At 34.0% G+C, this 18,169-nt stretch overlaps 1 protein-coding gene across 1 annotated transcript in view; it reads left to right on the forward strand.

Annotated features, from left to right (window-relative positions):
• UNC13C (unc-13 homolog C) overlaps positions 1-18,169 on the forward strand; it is a 542,478-nt gene that overhangs the window by 343,372 nt on the left and 180,937 nt on the right. The window contains 1 exon segment of the mRNA XM_038580464.1: positions 15,844-15,929. Within this exon segment, the coding sequence (XP_038436392.1) occupies positions 15,844-15,929 (86 nt within the window).

Below are 18,169 nucleotides of genomic sequence, written 5' to 3' on the forward strand. Positions count from 1 at the left end.
TGTGCATAGCAATACTTTGTCTCTTTTTATTTCTGAGTAATATTCCACTGTAAGATATACCCCAAAGTGTCCATCCATTTGTCTTTTAGGATTAGGGTTAGGGTCACAATTTGTTATTGTTTTTCTAAATTAGGTTTTTTGTGAATATTTGTTTATAAGTTTCTGCATAGACATATTCTTTCCTTTGGGTCATGTGGTAGGTACATGATTAGTATTTCTTAAAATTGCCAAACTACTTTCCGAAGTGGTTGTGCATTGCCAAAACTTAGTATGGTTAGAATTTTAATTTTAGCCATTCAAATAGGTATGAATAGTGGCATCTCAGTGTGGTTTTAATTTGCATTTTCCTAAATGCTGATATCAACCATCATTTCATGTGCTTAATTACAATCTATGTATCTTTGATGAAGTATCACAGATACTCTTTAAAATCTTTCTGCCATTTCCAAGTTGGGATGTTTATCTTTTTATTAGTGAGCTATAATGGCTCTTTATATATACTAAATAATTGTCCATTGTCAGATATAAATGTTGCAATATTTTCTCCTAGGTTGTGACTCTCCATTTTTTACTAGTATCTTTTGAAGAACTTTTTAAAAAAAATTGATGGAGTAGTCTAATTCTTTGATTTATAATTTGAGCTTTTTGTATCCTATTTAAGAAATCTTTTTAACAATCATAAGTCAACTTTTAATAACTTTTTTCTTCTAGATGTCCTATATGGAGGTCTATGATTCATTTCAAGTTATTCTTTGTGTGTAGTATGATATAGAGTTTAAGATTCTTTTTTTTTTAAGATTTTATTTATTTATTCATGAGAGACACAGAGAGAGGCAGAGACACAGGCAGAGGGAGAAAGGCTTCATGCAGGGAGGGACTAGATCCCGGGACTCCAGGATCACGCCTTGAGCCAAAGACAGATGCTTAACTGCTGAGCCACCCTGGCATCCCTAGAGTTTAAGATTCTTTGGGATTTTCTTTTGTGTGCTTATCTTTCCAGCTCCACTTGTTAGAAAAATTATTCTTTCTCCATTGAATTAATTTGGGAACTTTGTCAAAAAATCAATTAACTATACTTATTAGAGTCTAGTTCTGTACTCTGTTTCATTGCTTTATTGATCTGTATATCTCTCAGTTTAGGGATGATGAACTTTTTCAGCTTTTGTTTATCTGGGAAACTCTATCTCTTTCAATTCTGAAGGACAGTTTTGCCAACTAGAGTACTCTTGGTTGGCAGTTACATATTTTTTTTTCCTTTCAGCATTTTGGATATATCATCTCACTCCCTTCTAGGCCACAGAGTTTCCTCTGAAAATCCACAATAGTCTTATGGGGGTACCCCTGTGTGTAACAAGTTATTTTCTCTTCTGTCTGTTAAGATTCTCTTTAATTTTTTCTCTTTCTTGAAGTTCTCACTTTGTTCATGTGTTGATCTCTTGACCTCAGTGAGCATCTTTACAACCATTATTTCGAATTCTCTGTTGGGTAAATCTCTTACCTCCATTTCATTAAAATCAGTTCCTGGTGATTTAACTTATTTTTTGTGTGCTTGTTTATTACATATTCCCCTGTTTCTTCATTTTCCTTTGCTCTCTGTGTTGGTTTCTCCACATTTGATAAAACAGCCACCTTTCTCAGTCTTGACAGACTGGTTTCATCAGTCATGCCAGCTTGAGCTCCAGGTTGTCTTTCAAACATTTATGATTGTCCAAGCCACCAGCTTTGTCTTTGTGTCTCCCGTAGTTGTAGTTGAGAGTTTGTTAAGATTTGGCAATATCCCAAAAGAAGGGTGGGGATAGCAGTCAGCACCTAGATACAGGCTAATGAGAAGCCAGTCCCTTAGGCAACCACTGAGAAAATATGCAGTTAAGCCCCTTCCTAGGGAGAAACTGAAAAATGGACGTTTTTGCCCATTTCCTCTGCACTGAGCCCTGGTGTATATCCATGGATTTGGGGGAGGCAGGGGGAGTTCCTGCACCTGTTGAAAAGCTGGTGCTTTATTTGTTATAGTCTTGTGGGACTCATGAATGCAAAACCCATTGGCTATCAGATGTAGATTATCTGGGGACCCATCCCTGGGTAACAGCCATAAATTGGGATACCAAATATGCAGTAAAATCCTTTCAGGGAAATACTGGCAATTTGTTTTTGTTTTTGAAGCAATCCAGAGGGAGAACATGGGAGAAGTGCCCACCAGTTCCACCAAGCTTTGAGAAAGATCTCAGCCAGCTCCTGGATGCATGCTAAATTAACAGCCAGACCCTCAGGCTCATAAAGTATACAGTCAAGCCCTTTCCAGAAGACTGAGAGATGGGCATTTTTGCCTTTTCTTTTGGGCTGAGCCTTGAAAGGATAGCCATAGGGAGTGCTCACAAGACCTTTAACAACTGCTTCTTTATTTGCTATAATCCTGTGAGTCTTGAGGATTCAAGCCCCCAATTGGCTTTCAGAGCTAGGTGTTTTGAGGACTCCTCCCTCAGGTGGGAGTCTTAAAAGTTGGAGAACTAGGTGTACAGTCCAAACTCTTTGCTCCTCAGAGAGAAGATGGCAGTTGGGGGTTTCCTCTTGATTGTATGGTGTTGTGTCATGAGTGGAGTTTATGACAAGACCATGTCGCAGTCTTTCCTACCCATTTTGATATGGCTCTTATCTCATTCACCGGATGTGTAGGAGTCACTAAGATACTTTCCAGGTTTCTCTCAGAGGAAATTGCTCCATGTGTAGTTGTACACTCAGTCATCCATGGGTAAAGGGAAGTTCAGGATCTTCCTCTGTTGCCATCTTGGCCCTCTCAAACATACTTGTTCTCAACTGAGCATCGGAGTTTGTGTTTTTCAGAGAATTTTTACATTTAATCTAAGCAGTCAAATTTGCAATCGTATATTGCTCATGACATTTCCTTATTATCTTTTTAATGTCTACAAAACCAAAAGTCATTTCCCCCCTCATTCTTAATATTGCTATTTTGTATCTTTTCTCTTTTTTACTGGCTAGACAGTTATGAATTTTAATTAGTCTCTGAAAAAAAGATTTTGGTTTTATTAAATTCCTATATTGTTTTTAGTTTCAAAGTAAATTTGTTTCTTTATTATATTCTTTCTTTTGTGAGGGAGATAACTGGTAAGTAGCTACAGCAGTGAACCAGTGAAGAGATATGAGGGCCCTGTATAAAATGATGGAAAGGTAGGATCAGATTTGAGAAATATTAAGGAAATTAGGTATCTTTTGGACTAATTGCATTGAGTGGAGTGTTAAGAAAGAATGCAGAGCCTATGAAGATGATGTATTTATGGGGCACCATTAATTGAGTTAATAAATTCAGATGAAAGTATCTATTTAAGGAAGTACATAGTGAATTATATTTGGGTATGTGGAGATTTGGCTATCTGTCATTTCCATGAATTAAAAGAATTAGGCAGCTGTGTACTTAGATGTGAAAATCCTTTAGATTGTCATCCAGTAAATGTACAATGTGTGTGTGGGGGGATTTACTATATGTATTGAAAAGTAAGGAATATTATTTATTTTTAATTATTCATAAAATTTTACTCCCAATTTATTTAAAGTATTGTGACTTTACACGTCATTTTGTTTTTATAATGCTCCCCAAAATATAAGCCAAAATATGTTTCCTCTATTCTGTGATCCTATGTGTTTTTATTTTCTTTTCTGTGATTTTTTTAGCTTCCTTCAAAAGCATACATATATTGAAGGTTGAGGTTTTTTTCTATATTAAGAGTATATATCAGGACCTAATGTGTTGAGTAGAAAATGGACTGGTTTACAAAGATCTATTTGATATGCAAGGATAAAGGATGCTGCTTTTATTTTCCCAAGGCTGTGGGATGAACTAGAACATTATTTGCGAATTATTATTATTTTTAAAATTTTTATTTATTTATGATAGTCAGAGAGAGAGAGAGAGAGACATAGGCAGAGGGAGAAGCAGGCTCCATGCACCGGGAGCCCGATGTAGGATTCGATCCCAGGTCTCCAGGATCGCACCCTGGGCCAAAGGCAGGCGCCAAACTGCTGTGCCACCCAGGGATCCCTATTTTCAAATTATTTTAAAAATTGAATATTTGCTGTAATATATTTATCATAAATATTTATTTTTAAGCTACTTTAAACAAGGACTTGCATCTTGTTCTTTCTGTTTTGGAGTTAATGCTGTTCAAAATATTAAAGCTGTTGATTTATTTGTTTGCACTGTGGCTTCCATTTGCAGTAACATGGATGAACCTTGTGGGTATTAGGTTAAGTGAAAAAAGGCAGACTATGAAAAGCAAATACCATTGATTCCACTCATAAGTAGAATCTTAAAAAGAAAGAATAAACAAAAAGCAGAATCAGACTTATAAATACAAAGGAAAAAAACTGATTTTGCTAGAGAGGAGGAGGATAAGGGAAATAGGCAAAATGGCTGAAGAGAGTGAGAATTACAAGCTTCTAGTATCAGAATGAATAAGTCGTGAGAATGAAAGGCACAGCACAGAGAATATAGTCAATATTTTAATAGCATTGTGTGGTGACAGATGGTAGCTACACTTGTGGTGAACGTAGCGTAACATATAGAGATATTGAATCACTGTGTTGTACATCTGAAACTAATGTGTCAACTATATTCAAAAAAATTTTAATAATAAGTTTAAAAGGTCTTCCAAAAATGTTCATCATTCTAAAAAGTAGAGAGGCTATATAATGCAGCCTTATATCCATCACTCACTTTGAAAAATTACTAAGATTTTGTCATATTTTCTTCATATATACCTTGAGCTTTTTTTTGTTTGCTTAGTTATTGTCCAGCATCAAGATCTCAGATATTACATTATTTCATCTCTACATACTGCAGTATTCATCTCTACAATTGATGGCTATTTTCTTGCATATCACAATGTCATTATCACAACCAGAAACATTACCAGTGTTGTCATGGCATTGTGTACTCTGTTCCACAATTAAATACTATTTTTTTAAGTGCCTTCTTACATTTGTTTTAATCAGGTCCAAATAAGGCTCACAGACTATATTTGGTAATTATGTAGCATAACTCTTTTATTCTAGTTCAGCTCTCTTTTCTTTTATCCATGCCACTGACTTTTTTTTTTTTAAAGATTTTTTATTTATTTATTAGAGACACAGAAAGAGAGAGAGGCAGAGACACAGGCTGAGGGAGAAGCAGTCTCCATGCAGGGAGCCTAATGCGGGACTCGATCCCAGGACTCCAGGATCACGCCTTGGGCTGAAGGCTGCACTAAACTGCTGAGCCACCCAGGCATCCTGTCACTGACTTCTTATAGAAGCCATGTTCATTGTCCTTTAGAATGGTGCACTTTCTGAATTTTTTTGCTTCTTTGTTATATTTAACTTGTTCCTCAATTTATGATACTCCCCATATTTGAACATGAGCTCCAAAAGCTCTTTCAGGTTCCTTTTATTTATCTTTTTCAAGATATCAAATAGGTGGCTCTGTGTACTTCATGCTCCATCAAGTCAAGGATCACATTAAGTCTGGTTGTTGCCTCTGTGGTGATGTGATGCTAAGATTAGGCAGTGCTGGCAACCTCATCCCTCCACTCCAAAGTTCTGTATTCATTTCTCCTCTAATACTTTTATGTATTTATAATAATTTCAAAATCAGTATTCCATTAAGGACTACAAAATTGTGGTTTTATATTACTCCTTCAATATTTATTAGTTAGATTTTTTCTGTAAAGAAGAACTTCCCTTTATCAACTAGGGCTACTTACTCGATTATCCTGAAATAGAATAAGGACAGAAAACATAGGGTATTTTTTAATTTTTTTCTTTTAGCTTGAAGATTTTTATTCCATTTTTTATTTCTTGTTCTATTTACTTTTATTACTTTTCATTAACATTCTCATTTACATTTAACAAATACATATTAAATACTCAATATATGTCAGGCACTAGGTAGAGTTGGAGCCCTGAAGATTTAATTGGAAAAGAGATATGTGCAAAATTAAACACTGGTCTTCATTGGTTAATCATTGTGCCTGCCACATCACAAGTCATTCTGGAATTAAATTCTTCCCTGCATAGCCCCTTGTTGAGATAACCTAATGAGAAAAACTTGGTTTGTTTTCTGGAGCTAGGCTAAGAAATTCAGAGAATGAGACAGTTGACAAGGAGAATAGACATTGAAAGGTTACAGTTTGGGGAATAAGTGTAGTAAGTGATCTAAAATTAGGAATAAATCTAAATGACATATAAACAGACGACAGGAGATAAACAACATGTAAGGGGAATAAGGCAATTGTCAGTGAAAGAGGAAAAAGGATACTTGGAAAGAAAAGCAGCAATTATAAGAGTAACAGAGTCATGGTATTGGTGGATTTCTTGAGTGAGGATCTCATCTTTGGTCATGTACTGCACTCCTCTGACTGCCTTCAACTCTGAAGGAGATACTTGTCCATGGTTCTATGAGGACTGACTCTACTAGTCATTGTTCTATCTGTTAAACTGAGTTCACCTTTCCTTGGGTTTCAATAAATATGGCAATGCAGTTTATATTATTTCTCTTTTATGCAAATTATGATTACAAAAATTACCTGTTAATTATTTCCAGTTAACTTGAGTCTCTGATTCTTATAACCAAAGTAGCATAACATGGAATGACACATGTATTCCACTGTAGGCACAGTTAGGTTGCTGCTGAAGTGTAAAGCAGTGCTTCAATTTGAATTGTCAGAAAATGAGCGAACAATTTATTTCCTATAAGGAATTTATTTCCTATAAGGAATCAGCTCTGCAAAGCTGGGGTTTACAGTGTGGAGAATATATATAAGAAAATCCAAAAATCTGAGCTAAAAGTATCTGACTAAAGGTACAAAAGAAGCTATTTTGAAAGTTTTTATTCATGCTAATTACAGTCAGTTTGAATTTTAAAACAGATCAGGTGTTGCTCTGCAAATTCCCCAAACCATATATTATCTGAGAAGATTAAGAATAGTTTTCTAAAAGTAAAATGGTTTTCTAAGTAAAAATGCTTACTACGAGTTGTACTAATTCAATCACTTGTGAAGATTTCAATTTTCTATCTCTCTGCATGCACATCATAAAGAAAAGGTTCATCTTGGATTTCAAAGGTTTATTATGCTTACCAGATAATTTAGTTTCTATATGTTCTAAATATTACCATTATCATGTAGGGAACTACACGGAATTAAATGGAGCCAGGTGCTATAATAAGCATTTTTACAGTTTAACGATTGAGTTAATCCTAAACTAATTTCCAATGATATCAGTACTATTATCATCCCCAAATTGTGGATGATAGAAACTAAAGCCCCACAGAGGCTAAGTAACTTTCTAGATCACACAACTAGTAAGTGGCAGAACCAGAATCTCAATGACTCTTTGAATTAACAACAGGATTAATTGTAAAGTAAAAATCCCATGAAGAAAATGATGAGTATTAATCCCTCAGTTCAACCCAAACATTTCTGATGTTTTCATGATTAATCTAGATCTGGGCACAATAAACCTGTATCAATAATGACTCACAAAAAGTTTGAAGTGCAACATATGCCACATGGCACCAATTGCAGTTGTACATAAACCAATAAAAAAGTATACACAATGTGTTATTTATCAGAGGAAAATGTTAATAAATAGTGTGTACTTACTAGTACCCTAAGGAGAAACTATGAAATTTTCCCCCCTCAATTGACTGCTTAAAAGAACTTTGCTTCCTGAACAATTGAGATAGATAAAAATGATCAATTTTTCACTGTGGATTAGGTGCCAAAACTGTTAGAACTGAGGTCCACATTTAATACCTATAGAACCTAACAGCATACATTTCTATGTCTAATCTCATTTTATTTTTATAGCTTCATTTTTCCTTTCTCTACTTTCAAGGCAAATCACACTTTACTAATCTTGTAAACTGTCTTAATATTTTTGAATGAGATAAATACATGATAAGTAAACAAAAAAGGACTGTGTTTTAAGTATTCAGAGAAAAAGATGGCTTGAGTGGTTTAGTGGTCTAATATTTTTTGAGACAGAGGAGCCATGAGAAATTAGAAAAGTTTTGCTGTCTTTCAGTCTGATTTACACATTTCAAAATTTGGGAGGTGAAACTTAAAACATAGGGCCATTATCAGGATTTGAGGAGATACTGTATATAAAGTGGTTAGCCTGGAGCCTGGCATTGCGTAGATGCTCCATAGATGTGAATCTCTGTTCTACTGCCTCAAGCTTCCTGCCCTACAATGCAAATATGTGGAGTTGCTCTTCTCCAGGTCTCTAACCTGGAGGTACCAGGGGAGCTTGAGGAACAATTATCTGGACTCAGTAAATTCCATTTATTACTCCCCACCACCCCACACATATACACACACACATAGCCCAAGGTTGTAGGTCATTTCTGGCCATTTTCACCACCTCTCTGCTGAGAGGTGGCATTTTCATTGCTTTACAAAATGTTAATAGTTAACCTAGATCTAACTTTACTTTTCATATTTAAATGAAATATGTATTTAAAGATCTTAGTTCATTAAAATAATGCCTTAGGTTGTAAATGTAAATAAAGAGAAAAAAGATAAAAGGGTAATTGGGTTTTAACAGTGTTGGTGATCTATTTGGTTTTGGTACAGGAGAATTTAAGTACAAAAGGAAAAACTTTCCTTTCCTTCCTGTCACCCAAGGAAATGTTCAATTAGATGAGTTTGCTCTCTGAATACTTAAGCTGACTTTGATCCTTAACTGCAATATTCTGATATGTTTTAGATTCCCTTTAATACAACTTTAACTTGTAAGGCTAGTTGATAATTTACTGGTAAAGTCCTGCTCAATTAAGTTCATTCCTCTTGGCTGTTCCTTCTCTTCATAATGATGGCCGTTAATTGCACTAATGTATGCCAAGTATTCTTAAATGGAGAACATATTAACAAAAGCTGATTTTTTTAAATAATGTGAAAAGAGCGCAGCAAAGTAAATGTCTCATGAATTCTGACAGTGATAATGAAGTTTCAGTTGCATGTATGACATGCAGTAACAGAACCATTGCTTACTCATTTGTAACAAAGAATACTTTTCTTCAAAGACAACCTTTGCATATCAAAATAAGAATTCGCGTTTAATGGAGTCTAATCTTGTCTGTTGTGACTAATGAATCGGTATTATCAAATTTGGCAGTAGTAGATTGTTTTTCTTATTTCACTAAGAGATTTGCAGATAATAAATTGGGTTATTAAATTACATCTCATGGGATTCAAGATTTAAAACATTTATGTTTTTTATTAATTGCTACAAATTAAAACAGGAGACATTCTAATAATGTTGGAATAGATCAGCTGTTTCATTAAGCCTCCTTTTAGAAATGATAGACTAAGTTAAGTTATAACTGCTTTGAAAATGAAGATGTGGAGCTATATATTAGAGAATTTAATTTGTGTACAGCAAAACCTCACAAATTCAGATCAGTATGAGGAGAGCCAATTATATTTTTAAAATATGAATAATGAAATATGAAAGGGTAATATGTCATATGTGTGTTTGTTTTAACTTTTAAGTATATATAATACTTGGGAAGTTAGGGAATGGTTGTGGAAGTCAAAACCTCTTCCAAACTACTTGTTTCAGAGTTTGGAATTTGTGATTAGCATATAAATCATTAGAGTCTACTGGTGATTTCTGAAGTTTGTGAAACCAGTTTACTCCTGTGAGTACTAAGAATTTCCCTCCGCAATCAAGTTTATTGCTGTTAATCTTATTAGCAACTTGTTTTTTTTCTGGAGACTAAAAACTAGCAAATTCAAATGTAAACTTCCATTTGGTTTCTTTTTTTTTTTTCCATTTGGTTTCTATGATAATTTTGTTCACATTAGAAATCAACGGAACTTAAATAGTGTTTTCATCTGTTTCATTTATAGTTAAAATTTTATTATCAGCAAACCTTTATTGAGTGCTCACCATATGCCAGTGGCCATACAGAGTATTTTTTTTTAAAGATTTGTTTATTTATGATAGAGAGAGAGAGAGAGGCGCAGAGACACAGGAGGAGGGAGAGGCAGGCTCCATGCTGGGAGCCTGATGTGGGACTCGATCCTGGGACTCTAGGATCATGCCCTGGGCAAAGGCAGATGCTCAACTGCTGAGCCACTCAGGCTTCCCTAGGACACATTTCTTAATCTCTAATGTTCTTGAATCTAAAATGAATATCATCAGAGTTACCTTTATATCTCTTCTAAGTATAAAAAAAGAAAGAAAGAAGAGAAACATCATTAAATATCTTCTGCTTTATTGGAGAGATCATGAACTCTGGGAAAATAGCTCAGTGCTGAAATTCTGAGCACCAATCACTTACTTGTCAAATGAGAACATTAATAATCAAATACAGATTTGTGAGAAATAAAAATTTTAAAAATATATACTTGGTAGAATTCCTATTGATTTTATTTCAAAAGAGAAGTGATTTAAAAATTTTGTGGTAAAAAATATATGTGTGTATATATATATATATATATATATAAATTCTGTGGTTATAAAAAATATCTTATTCAGCTTCACAGAGCCATAAGGCAGAAAATAAAAGTTCTTATGTTTATGCATCATTTTTGTAAAGAAAATAAAAAAATATAAGAACCCACCTCACTTAAGCCTTATACATTTTCAGTAGTTGGGTATATTTTTTTCTAGCTCATGTTGTCTGTACATATAAGCATTAAGATTGATTTAATGTTTATTATGCACATATTAAATATATATAAATTATATTTGTTTTGCAATATATTGATCGTATTATGTATACTTACTTGTAATTTGCTTTGTTATGTAACACTGCCTGATAGGCATCTTTTTGTGTCAATACAAGTAAATCTATCCTGTTCTTTTTGATAGTTGCATATTATTCTGTGATTTCATATAACATCAGGATGATGTAGCCCAGAGAGGGGACTCCTGGAATACAGGACAGAAGGGAATGGGAGTAACAAGGTATTGGAATTGCATGAGCATTGGAAGCCCATAGAGTGTCATTAGAAGACCTTTAAAAAACAGGCTCGAAGTCCTAATTTTTTTTTTACCATATATTTTTTTAATTTGTATTTATTTATGATAGTCACACAGAGAGAGAGAGAGAGAAAGAGAGAGAGGTAGAGACATAGGCAGAGAAGGAGCAGGCTCCATGCACCGGGAGCCCGACGTGGGATTTGATCCCGGGTCTCCAGGATCACGCCCCGGGCCAAAGGCAGGTGCTAAACCGCTGCGCCACCCAGGGATCCCTTTTTTTTTTTTACCATATTTTAATGTTTTCTAATCTCAAATTTTTTCAGTTAAAAATGTTCACTATTTTATGAAAATTTCATTATTATAAAGGTTTAAATATCTCTTTTCCTATGTTTTTTAAGCTTTTGTGTTCCTCTTTTTAAAGCAACCATTCATTCCATTAGCCATTTTTTCTAATATTCATCTTTTTCCTGTTGATTTGTAACAGTTTCTTTTATATTAATACAATCCCTTTGCTTTTTATATATATTGTATATGTTTTCCTAGTGTGTTGTTTTTATTTTAAATGGTGGCTTGGTTTGGTTTAGGTTTTGCCATGTTGAAGATTTAATACTAGTGATAAGATCCTTTAACCCACAGTTTTTCAGGAATGAAAATTACACTTGACATTGATGGATTATGCAACTGAGAAAGTCTTGAGATAAACAGCTAATTTTTAGATTTCTTGTTTTGAAGTAATCTCATTAAAGCATCCATATTAAAGGAAAAAATATTTTAGGATACGTTTGGAGTCTTTTTTTTTCTGGTAATTACAACCATTAACTGGGTTACAGAGCTTATCTCTTCCATCAATTGATATTTTTTTATCTCAGTGAATTTCTTATGATATACACATGTGTTTACTAGGAAAGCATGTTGGATATGTGATGACCCTCTCCCTCAGAAGCATTAACTAGTTTAGAAATTGATGAAATAAAAACCACATAGTTATATAACTAATCAGCATTAAGATATAAAATATGTTTATTACCCCAAAAGTTTCTTCATACTCCTTTATAATCAACTGTTCTTCACACAAGCCACTGGCAACTGCTGATATATTTTCTGCTGCTTTTTGTCTTTTCAATGTATTGGAATCATGGTACGTAGGCTTTCAAATCCAATTTCTTTCATTCAGCATTATTCATTGAGTACTCATCTGCATTGTTACATGTATTGATATTTTATCCCTTTTTATTGCTTGTTAAATTACATTCTGTGAATCTATGAATCTACTCCTGCTGATTTATCCATTCATCAGTTGAAGGACATTGATGTTTGCAGTTTTTGGTGATTAAGAATTAAGCAACATGTACAATTTTTGCTATAAATATAGTTTCATTTCTCTTGGATAATACCTAGGGGGGACTGCTGGTTAAATGTAAGTTTAACTTTATAAGAAATTGCCAAATTGCTTTCCAGTCTGATTCTAACATTTTCTCAGCCAAAAATGTATGAGCACTCTAGCTCTCTGCAACCTTGCTAGCCCTTGGTATTGTCAGGATTTGTTTTGTTTCATTTTGTTTTTAAGCTGTTCTAGTAGACGTATAGTGGTATCACATTATAGTTTTAATTTGAAAGTACCTAATGGTAATGTTGAACACATTTTCACATGCTTATTTTTCATCTAATTATCTTCCTTGCTGAAGTGTCATTCAGATTCTTTGCCCGCTTTTGAATTTGGTAATTTTTTTTTGTTATAGAGATTAGGGAATAATTTATATATCCTCGGTAAAATTCCTTTATCAGATATGTGTTTTGCAAGCTGTTTGCTCCTATACCATTGCTTATGTTATCATTTTCTCAACAGTACTTTTGAAAAACAGATTTTAATTTTCATAAGGTCCAGTTTATCAGTATTTTATAATTTGAACTTTTTTGCATCACATCTAAGCAACCATTGCCTAATACAAAATCATAAAGATTTGCTACCATGTTTTGTTTTAGAAGGTTTTATAGTTTAAGGTTTTATATTTAGGTATGTAATCCATTTTGAGTTAATTTTTATATTTTGTAAAGTATGGGTCAATGTCTATTTTTTTGCGTATGATTACCAAATTAGTCTAGGATAATTTGTTGAAAGCTACCATTTCCCCCATTGAATCAGTGGGACATCTTACTGAAAATTAACTAACCTTGAATTTGAAGATGCATCATCTTAATTACTATATCTTATAGTAAGCTATGAACACAGGTGATGTAATGCTTTAGCTTTTTTTTTCTTTTAACAACACTTTTCTTCATCTTTTGCTTTACCATGTAAATTTTAGAATCACTTTGTCAGGTTCCACCAAAAAAGAATCCTACTGAAATTCTGATTGAGATTCATTGAATCTTTAAATCAACTAGGGAAAATTTGACATACTAAGAATACTGAGTATATCCATTCACAAGTACAATATATTTTTTTTTTCATTTATTTAGGGGTTTTTTTGGTATCTCTCAGTACTTTGTAGTTTGCTTCATATAAATCTTGTACATATTTTCTCAGATTTATACCTAAGTATTTTATAGCTTCTGGTGCTATTATGAATGATACTATTATTTAAATTTCAAACTCCAATGGTTCATTGCTAGTGTATAGAAATACAATTATTTTGTATATTGACTTCATATTCCATGACCCTGCTGGACCAAGTTAGTGGCTTAATTTTTAGTTTTTAGGTTTTTTTTTTTTTCCCTGAGGATTCCCTACATAAATAATTGTCTGCAAATAGAATTTTATTCCTTCTTTTGCTATCTATATGCCCCGTCTTATTTGTTTTTCTTGTCTTTTCTTAATCTCTAGGAATGCCAGTATAATGTCTAATAGGAGTAGTGATATAAATATAACTACTATGATCCCGGACTTAGTATGAGACCATTAAGTATAATGTTAGTTGTAGGTTTTTGTACATTCTCTTTGTAAGGTTGACTACCCTCTAACTTCTAGTTTTCAGAGTTTTTATTTGTTTGTTTATCATGAATGAATGTTAAGCTTTGTCAGATACTTATTCTGTGCCTACTGAGATGACAACAAGTTTTTCTCTTTTTGTCCATTAATACAATAAATTACACTGCTTCATTTTTGAATGTTGAACCAACATTGCATTTTTGGGATAACTCTCTCTTGATCATGATGTATAATCCTTTTTATATATTGTAGGATCTTATTTGCCATTTTTATTGAGGAATTTTTCAACTATTTTTATGAGAGATATTATTCAGTTTTCTTTTTACATAATGTCTGTGTTTTTCTAATATCAGATCATTATAAAGTGACTTAATATGTTCTTTATTCCTGATTTAAAAATTAAAATAACCAATTTCCTCCTTTTATGAGCTTAAAGCCCTCTCGTTATGTTCTATCACTTATAATTTTGTTGCTACATAATTGTTACATAAAAATTAATATGCTACATATTGTGTGATATTAGTGGCTATCCACAATGAAAACTGTTGAAATAAATTGCTTGCCTAAGGTTATTTTTATATCCATAGAGTAAACTTTAATATTGAAAACTAATTTGCATATATTCGGGTTATATTAATTTTCCCATCATAGAAAGTATTCTGAGTTTAAATACTTGATAAATGTACAGATTCTGCATTTAAGCTTTGAAATATCAATTGACATTATTAGACAAATTGATGGCAGTTGGTAAGGGATATCTGATGAAACACTTGCTTTCAGTGAAAAGTTGGGCTAGAATAGTTTTTTTCTGTGTCAGTGTTTTGTTTTTCTTACTTGAGGTCATATTGAGGTCCTGTTAATTAGGCAACACTTCCTACTGCATTCAGAATTGTATTACTCTTTTTTTGATTTAAACTCAAAAATATAAAAGAATGTGAGAGCTATTTTTGTTTCTTAACATATTTTAGTATATATTATTTTTTGTATATATGTATATATTAAATATTTGTTAGAACAGAAAATGCTTTCAGTCTTAACATAAAGTTAAGACAACCCTCTGCCATCAAAATGCTTCAGTTGTTCTTTCTGAGGATTTAGATTCCTTAAAAATGTGGAACTGGTACAGTTCTGAAAGTCCTAAATTTATTGTGTGTAAAAGTAAGGCTGATTCATGTTTTTCAAAATGTATCACCGGAGTGATAGATAACCTGTAGCAATGTTTTTGGTTATTGGCATGTGGTATTTTCAGTATAATGAAAAGACTTAGTCATTGTATCCATTGGGTTTATATTACTAGGAGACTTATCCTAAGACTGAAAACACATACAAACAGAATGCATATTTAGTAGCAGTAGGAATCTTAATCCTAAAGTTTATTTGATCTAAAACACAGACATGCTCGGGATTTCTCGAGTCTTGATTAATGGGTCCTCAGTGGGCCATTTTACCAGGGCAGTGAGGAGCCTTCTCAAAAAGTTTATTTTAAGCAAATAAAGAATGGAAGCACTCAAGTGTGCTTTAAGGAAAATGGCTAACAGATGAATGTAAGGTGTTGTTTTGGGTATTACCTGGTGTCTGGTACTCAGAGTATTATGCTCTATCTTCAAAATTGAGATATATGAAAATAGAGTGCTTGGTAAAACTAAAGGGACTCTTTAGAACAAATGCATAGCCTAAGACATCCATCAGAAGCCCCAGGTATCACTACTTCAGATTCATGTTAGGGTATCTATTTTCCCAGCACCAAATAACTGTGTTTATTTCCACACTCTGGTACGTAGCTTTTCCTCTACCTGTGAAAGTCTATGAAGAAAAATCTAATAAATAAAAGTATGAACTATATAACAATTACTGTGGCATATATGTCAAGCGACATATTTCATTTTTTAGGCACATTTCTCATTTTGATGTACTAATATATATGTTTGTTTTAGATTTCCTCAAGAACTGAACATGGGAAAAATAAGTGCTGAAATTATGTGGACCCTTTTTGCTCAAGATATGAAATATGCACTGGAAGGTAATTATAAATATCCATATGTCTTAGAACACGTGTTTTAGGTAAATTGTGATTTTTTTGTTCTTGATTTTAAATGTAAAGAATTGATGCATTAAAATGCTGTGATTAATTCTAAAATTTATTTCCACATTGTAGGCAAATAGACGTCTCTGAGTATATAAAAGCCCTAAAAAACATACATGTTTAATCAAATCATCTAAGTTGCACGATCATAAGTATTTCACTCATAGTATAATACTCAGATGTATGCGTACCATATGGCAGTTCATTTACCAAAGCAAGCCATATTGAAGCGTGAGTAACTAATATTAGTCCAGAAATTTGTCTACATAGAGTTGAAAATTGTATCCATGGCTATGAAAGTTAAAATCTGACCAAAGTTTTCAAAAAGACAATGGCAAGGCTCTTTGCCAGAAACTTTGTTCTCAATAAGTCCAAATCTCATCAGGGAAATAGAGATCTTAAAATAGAACTCTAGGGGCACCTGGGTTGCTCAGTAGATTAATTTTATAACTCTTTTGGTTTGGGCTCAGGTCATGATCTCAGGGTGGTGAGATCCAGCCCCCTATCCAGAGTGGTCAGCTGTGCACTCCGCATGGGGTCTGCATGGGATTCTTTCCCCATTCCTCTCACTCCCTTTGGGCTCCTCTCCCTGCTCACATGCATGCATGCATGTGAGTGCACACATTCTCTCTCTCTCTCCAAATAAATAAATAAATAAATATATACACATATGCATATATACATATGTATATATATTTAAGATATATATCTTAAATAAATAATCTTTAAAAAATAAAATAGAATTCTAAGTTAAAATATTTTGTCAAATATCCTTTGAGCTCTCACATTGTTTAGCGTTAGAGAAGCAGAAGCCAGCCTAGGTTTCCTGTCCTCTAGCAACTTACAGTCTAGAGGAAAACTTTCTTTCCATTTGTTCAACAATATATATTGAGCCCCTAAATGCTAAATATCCATCCTTGTACTCAGGGTGGAGGATAGAGCAGTGAACAAGATGTCCATGGTCCCTGCCCTCAACAAAATTATGGAGGGAAGCCACAGTTGATATGAGGTGATTGAGGTTAATGATAATAGAATGTCTGGAGGAAAAGCATCTAACTCAGATTTGGGACAGGAGGACAATGCAGACTTTCTAGAGGAACTTCCTCTGAAAAAGTGTTATTATTCTGACAAAGATCTGAAGTACAAGTAGGAGTTAGTTCTGGGAAGAGATGAGCAAGAAGCATCTTTGTGCTGTCCTGGCAGAGGACAGAGCATTGGCGATTAGAGTGAGCACAAGGTACATTTGAGAAAAGTGCAGGCAGTCCTGTGAGCAAGAGGTAGCAAGAAGAGAGGCTGGAGAAATTGTCAGGGACCAGCATGCAGGACCTGGTGGGCCATGGTGAGGAGTTTGACTCTCTGCTAAGAAAACAAGAAACAGGGATGCCTGGGTGGCTCAGTGGTTGAGAGCTTGCCTTTGGCCCAGGGCGTGATCCTGGAGACCCAGGATCGAGTCCCACATCGGGGTCCTTGCATGGAGCCTGCTTCTCTCTCTGCATGTGTCTCTGCCTCTCTCCCTCTCTGTGTCTCTCCTGAATAAATAAATAAAATCTTAAAAAAAAAAAAAAAGAAAACAAGAAACAGTAAAGGGATTTCAGAGGTACATATCTTGTTCAGATTTGCAACTTAGAATAAGCATTTTGACTGTAATATGAAAATAGATTAATAGGTAAGACTGGTTCAGAGTTCGTGCTCATTGTATCACTGTTTTGTTTGTTTGTTTTACCGTTGCTAAAATGTAAACATCATGTATCAACCCCATTCTCTTTGGTTTTTTTTTTTTTTTGCCTCCCACCAACCACATCCTTTCACACCACTCTGCTTCAGTTCTCTCTCTGAAATCTAGGAGACTCTTAAGTCAAATGGCAAGCACCAGTACACTAGGCCAATACGTTTCTTCAACTAGCATGTGCTCCCTTGGTTCTATTCCTTACACTCCCCCATCCTTCTCAAATGTCTTTCTGGCATCTCAAACTTTATAAAATCGACAAAGAATTCTTAATTTCCCCTGTCAAAACCCACTTCTTCCTCCTGCACATATTGCAGTACTGACGTGACCATTTATTCAGTTGCTCAAGTCAAACATGTATGGTTTTTGTGGATTCCTTTCTTTTCCACATCACATTCTAAGTTCTTTGGGCTTTCCCACCAGCTGCCTTATTTCCTTGACTTCTCTTCCC

Source organism: Canis lupus, chromosome 30 (assembly GCF_011100685.1).
Source record: "Canis lupus familiaris isolate Mischka breed German Shepherd chromosome 30, alternate assembly UU_Cfam_GSD_1.0, whole genome shotgun sequence".
NCBI classification, from domain to species: Eukaryota; Metazoa; Chordata; class Mammalia; order Carnivora; family Canidae; genus Canis; species Canis lupus.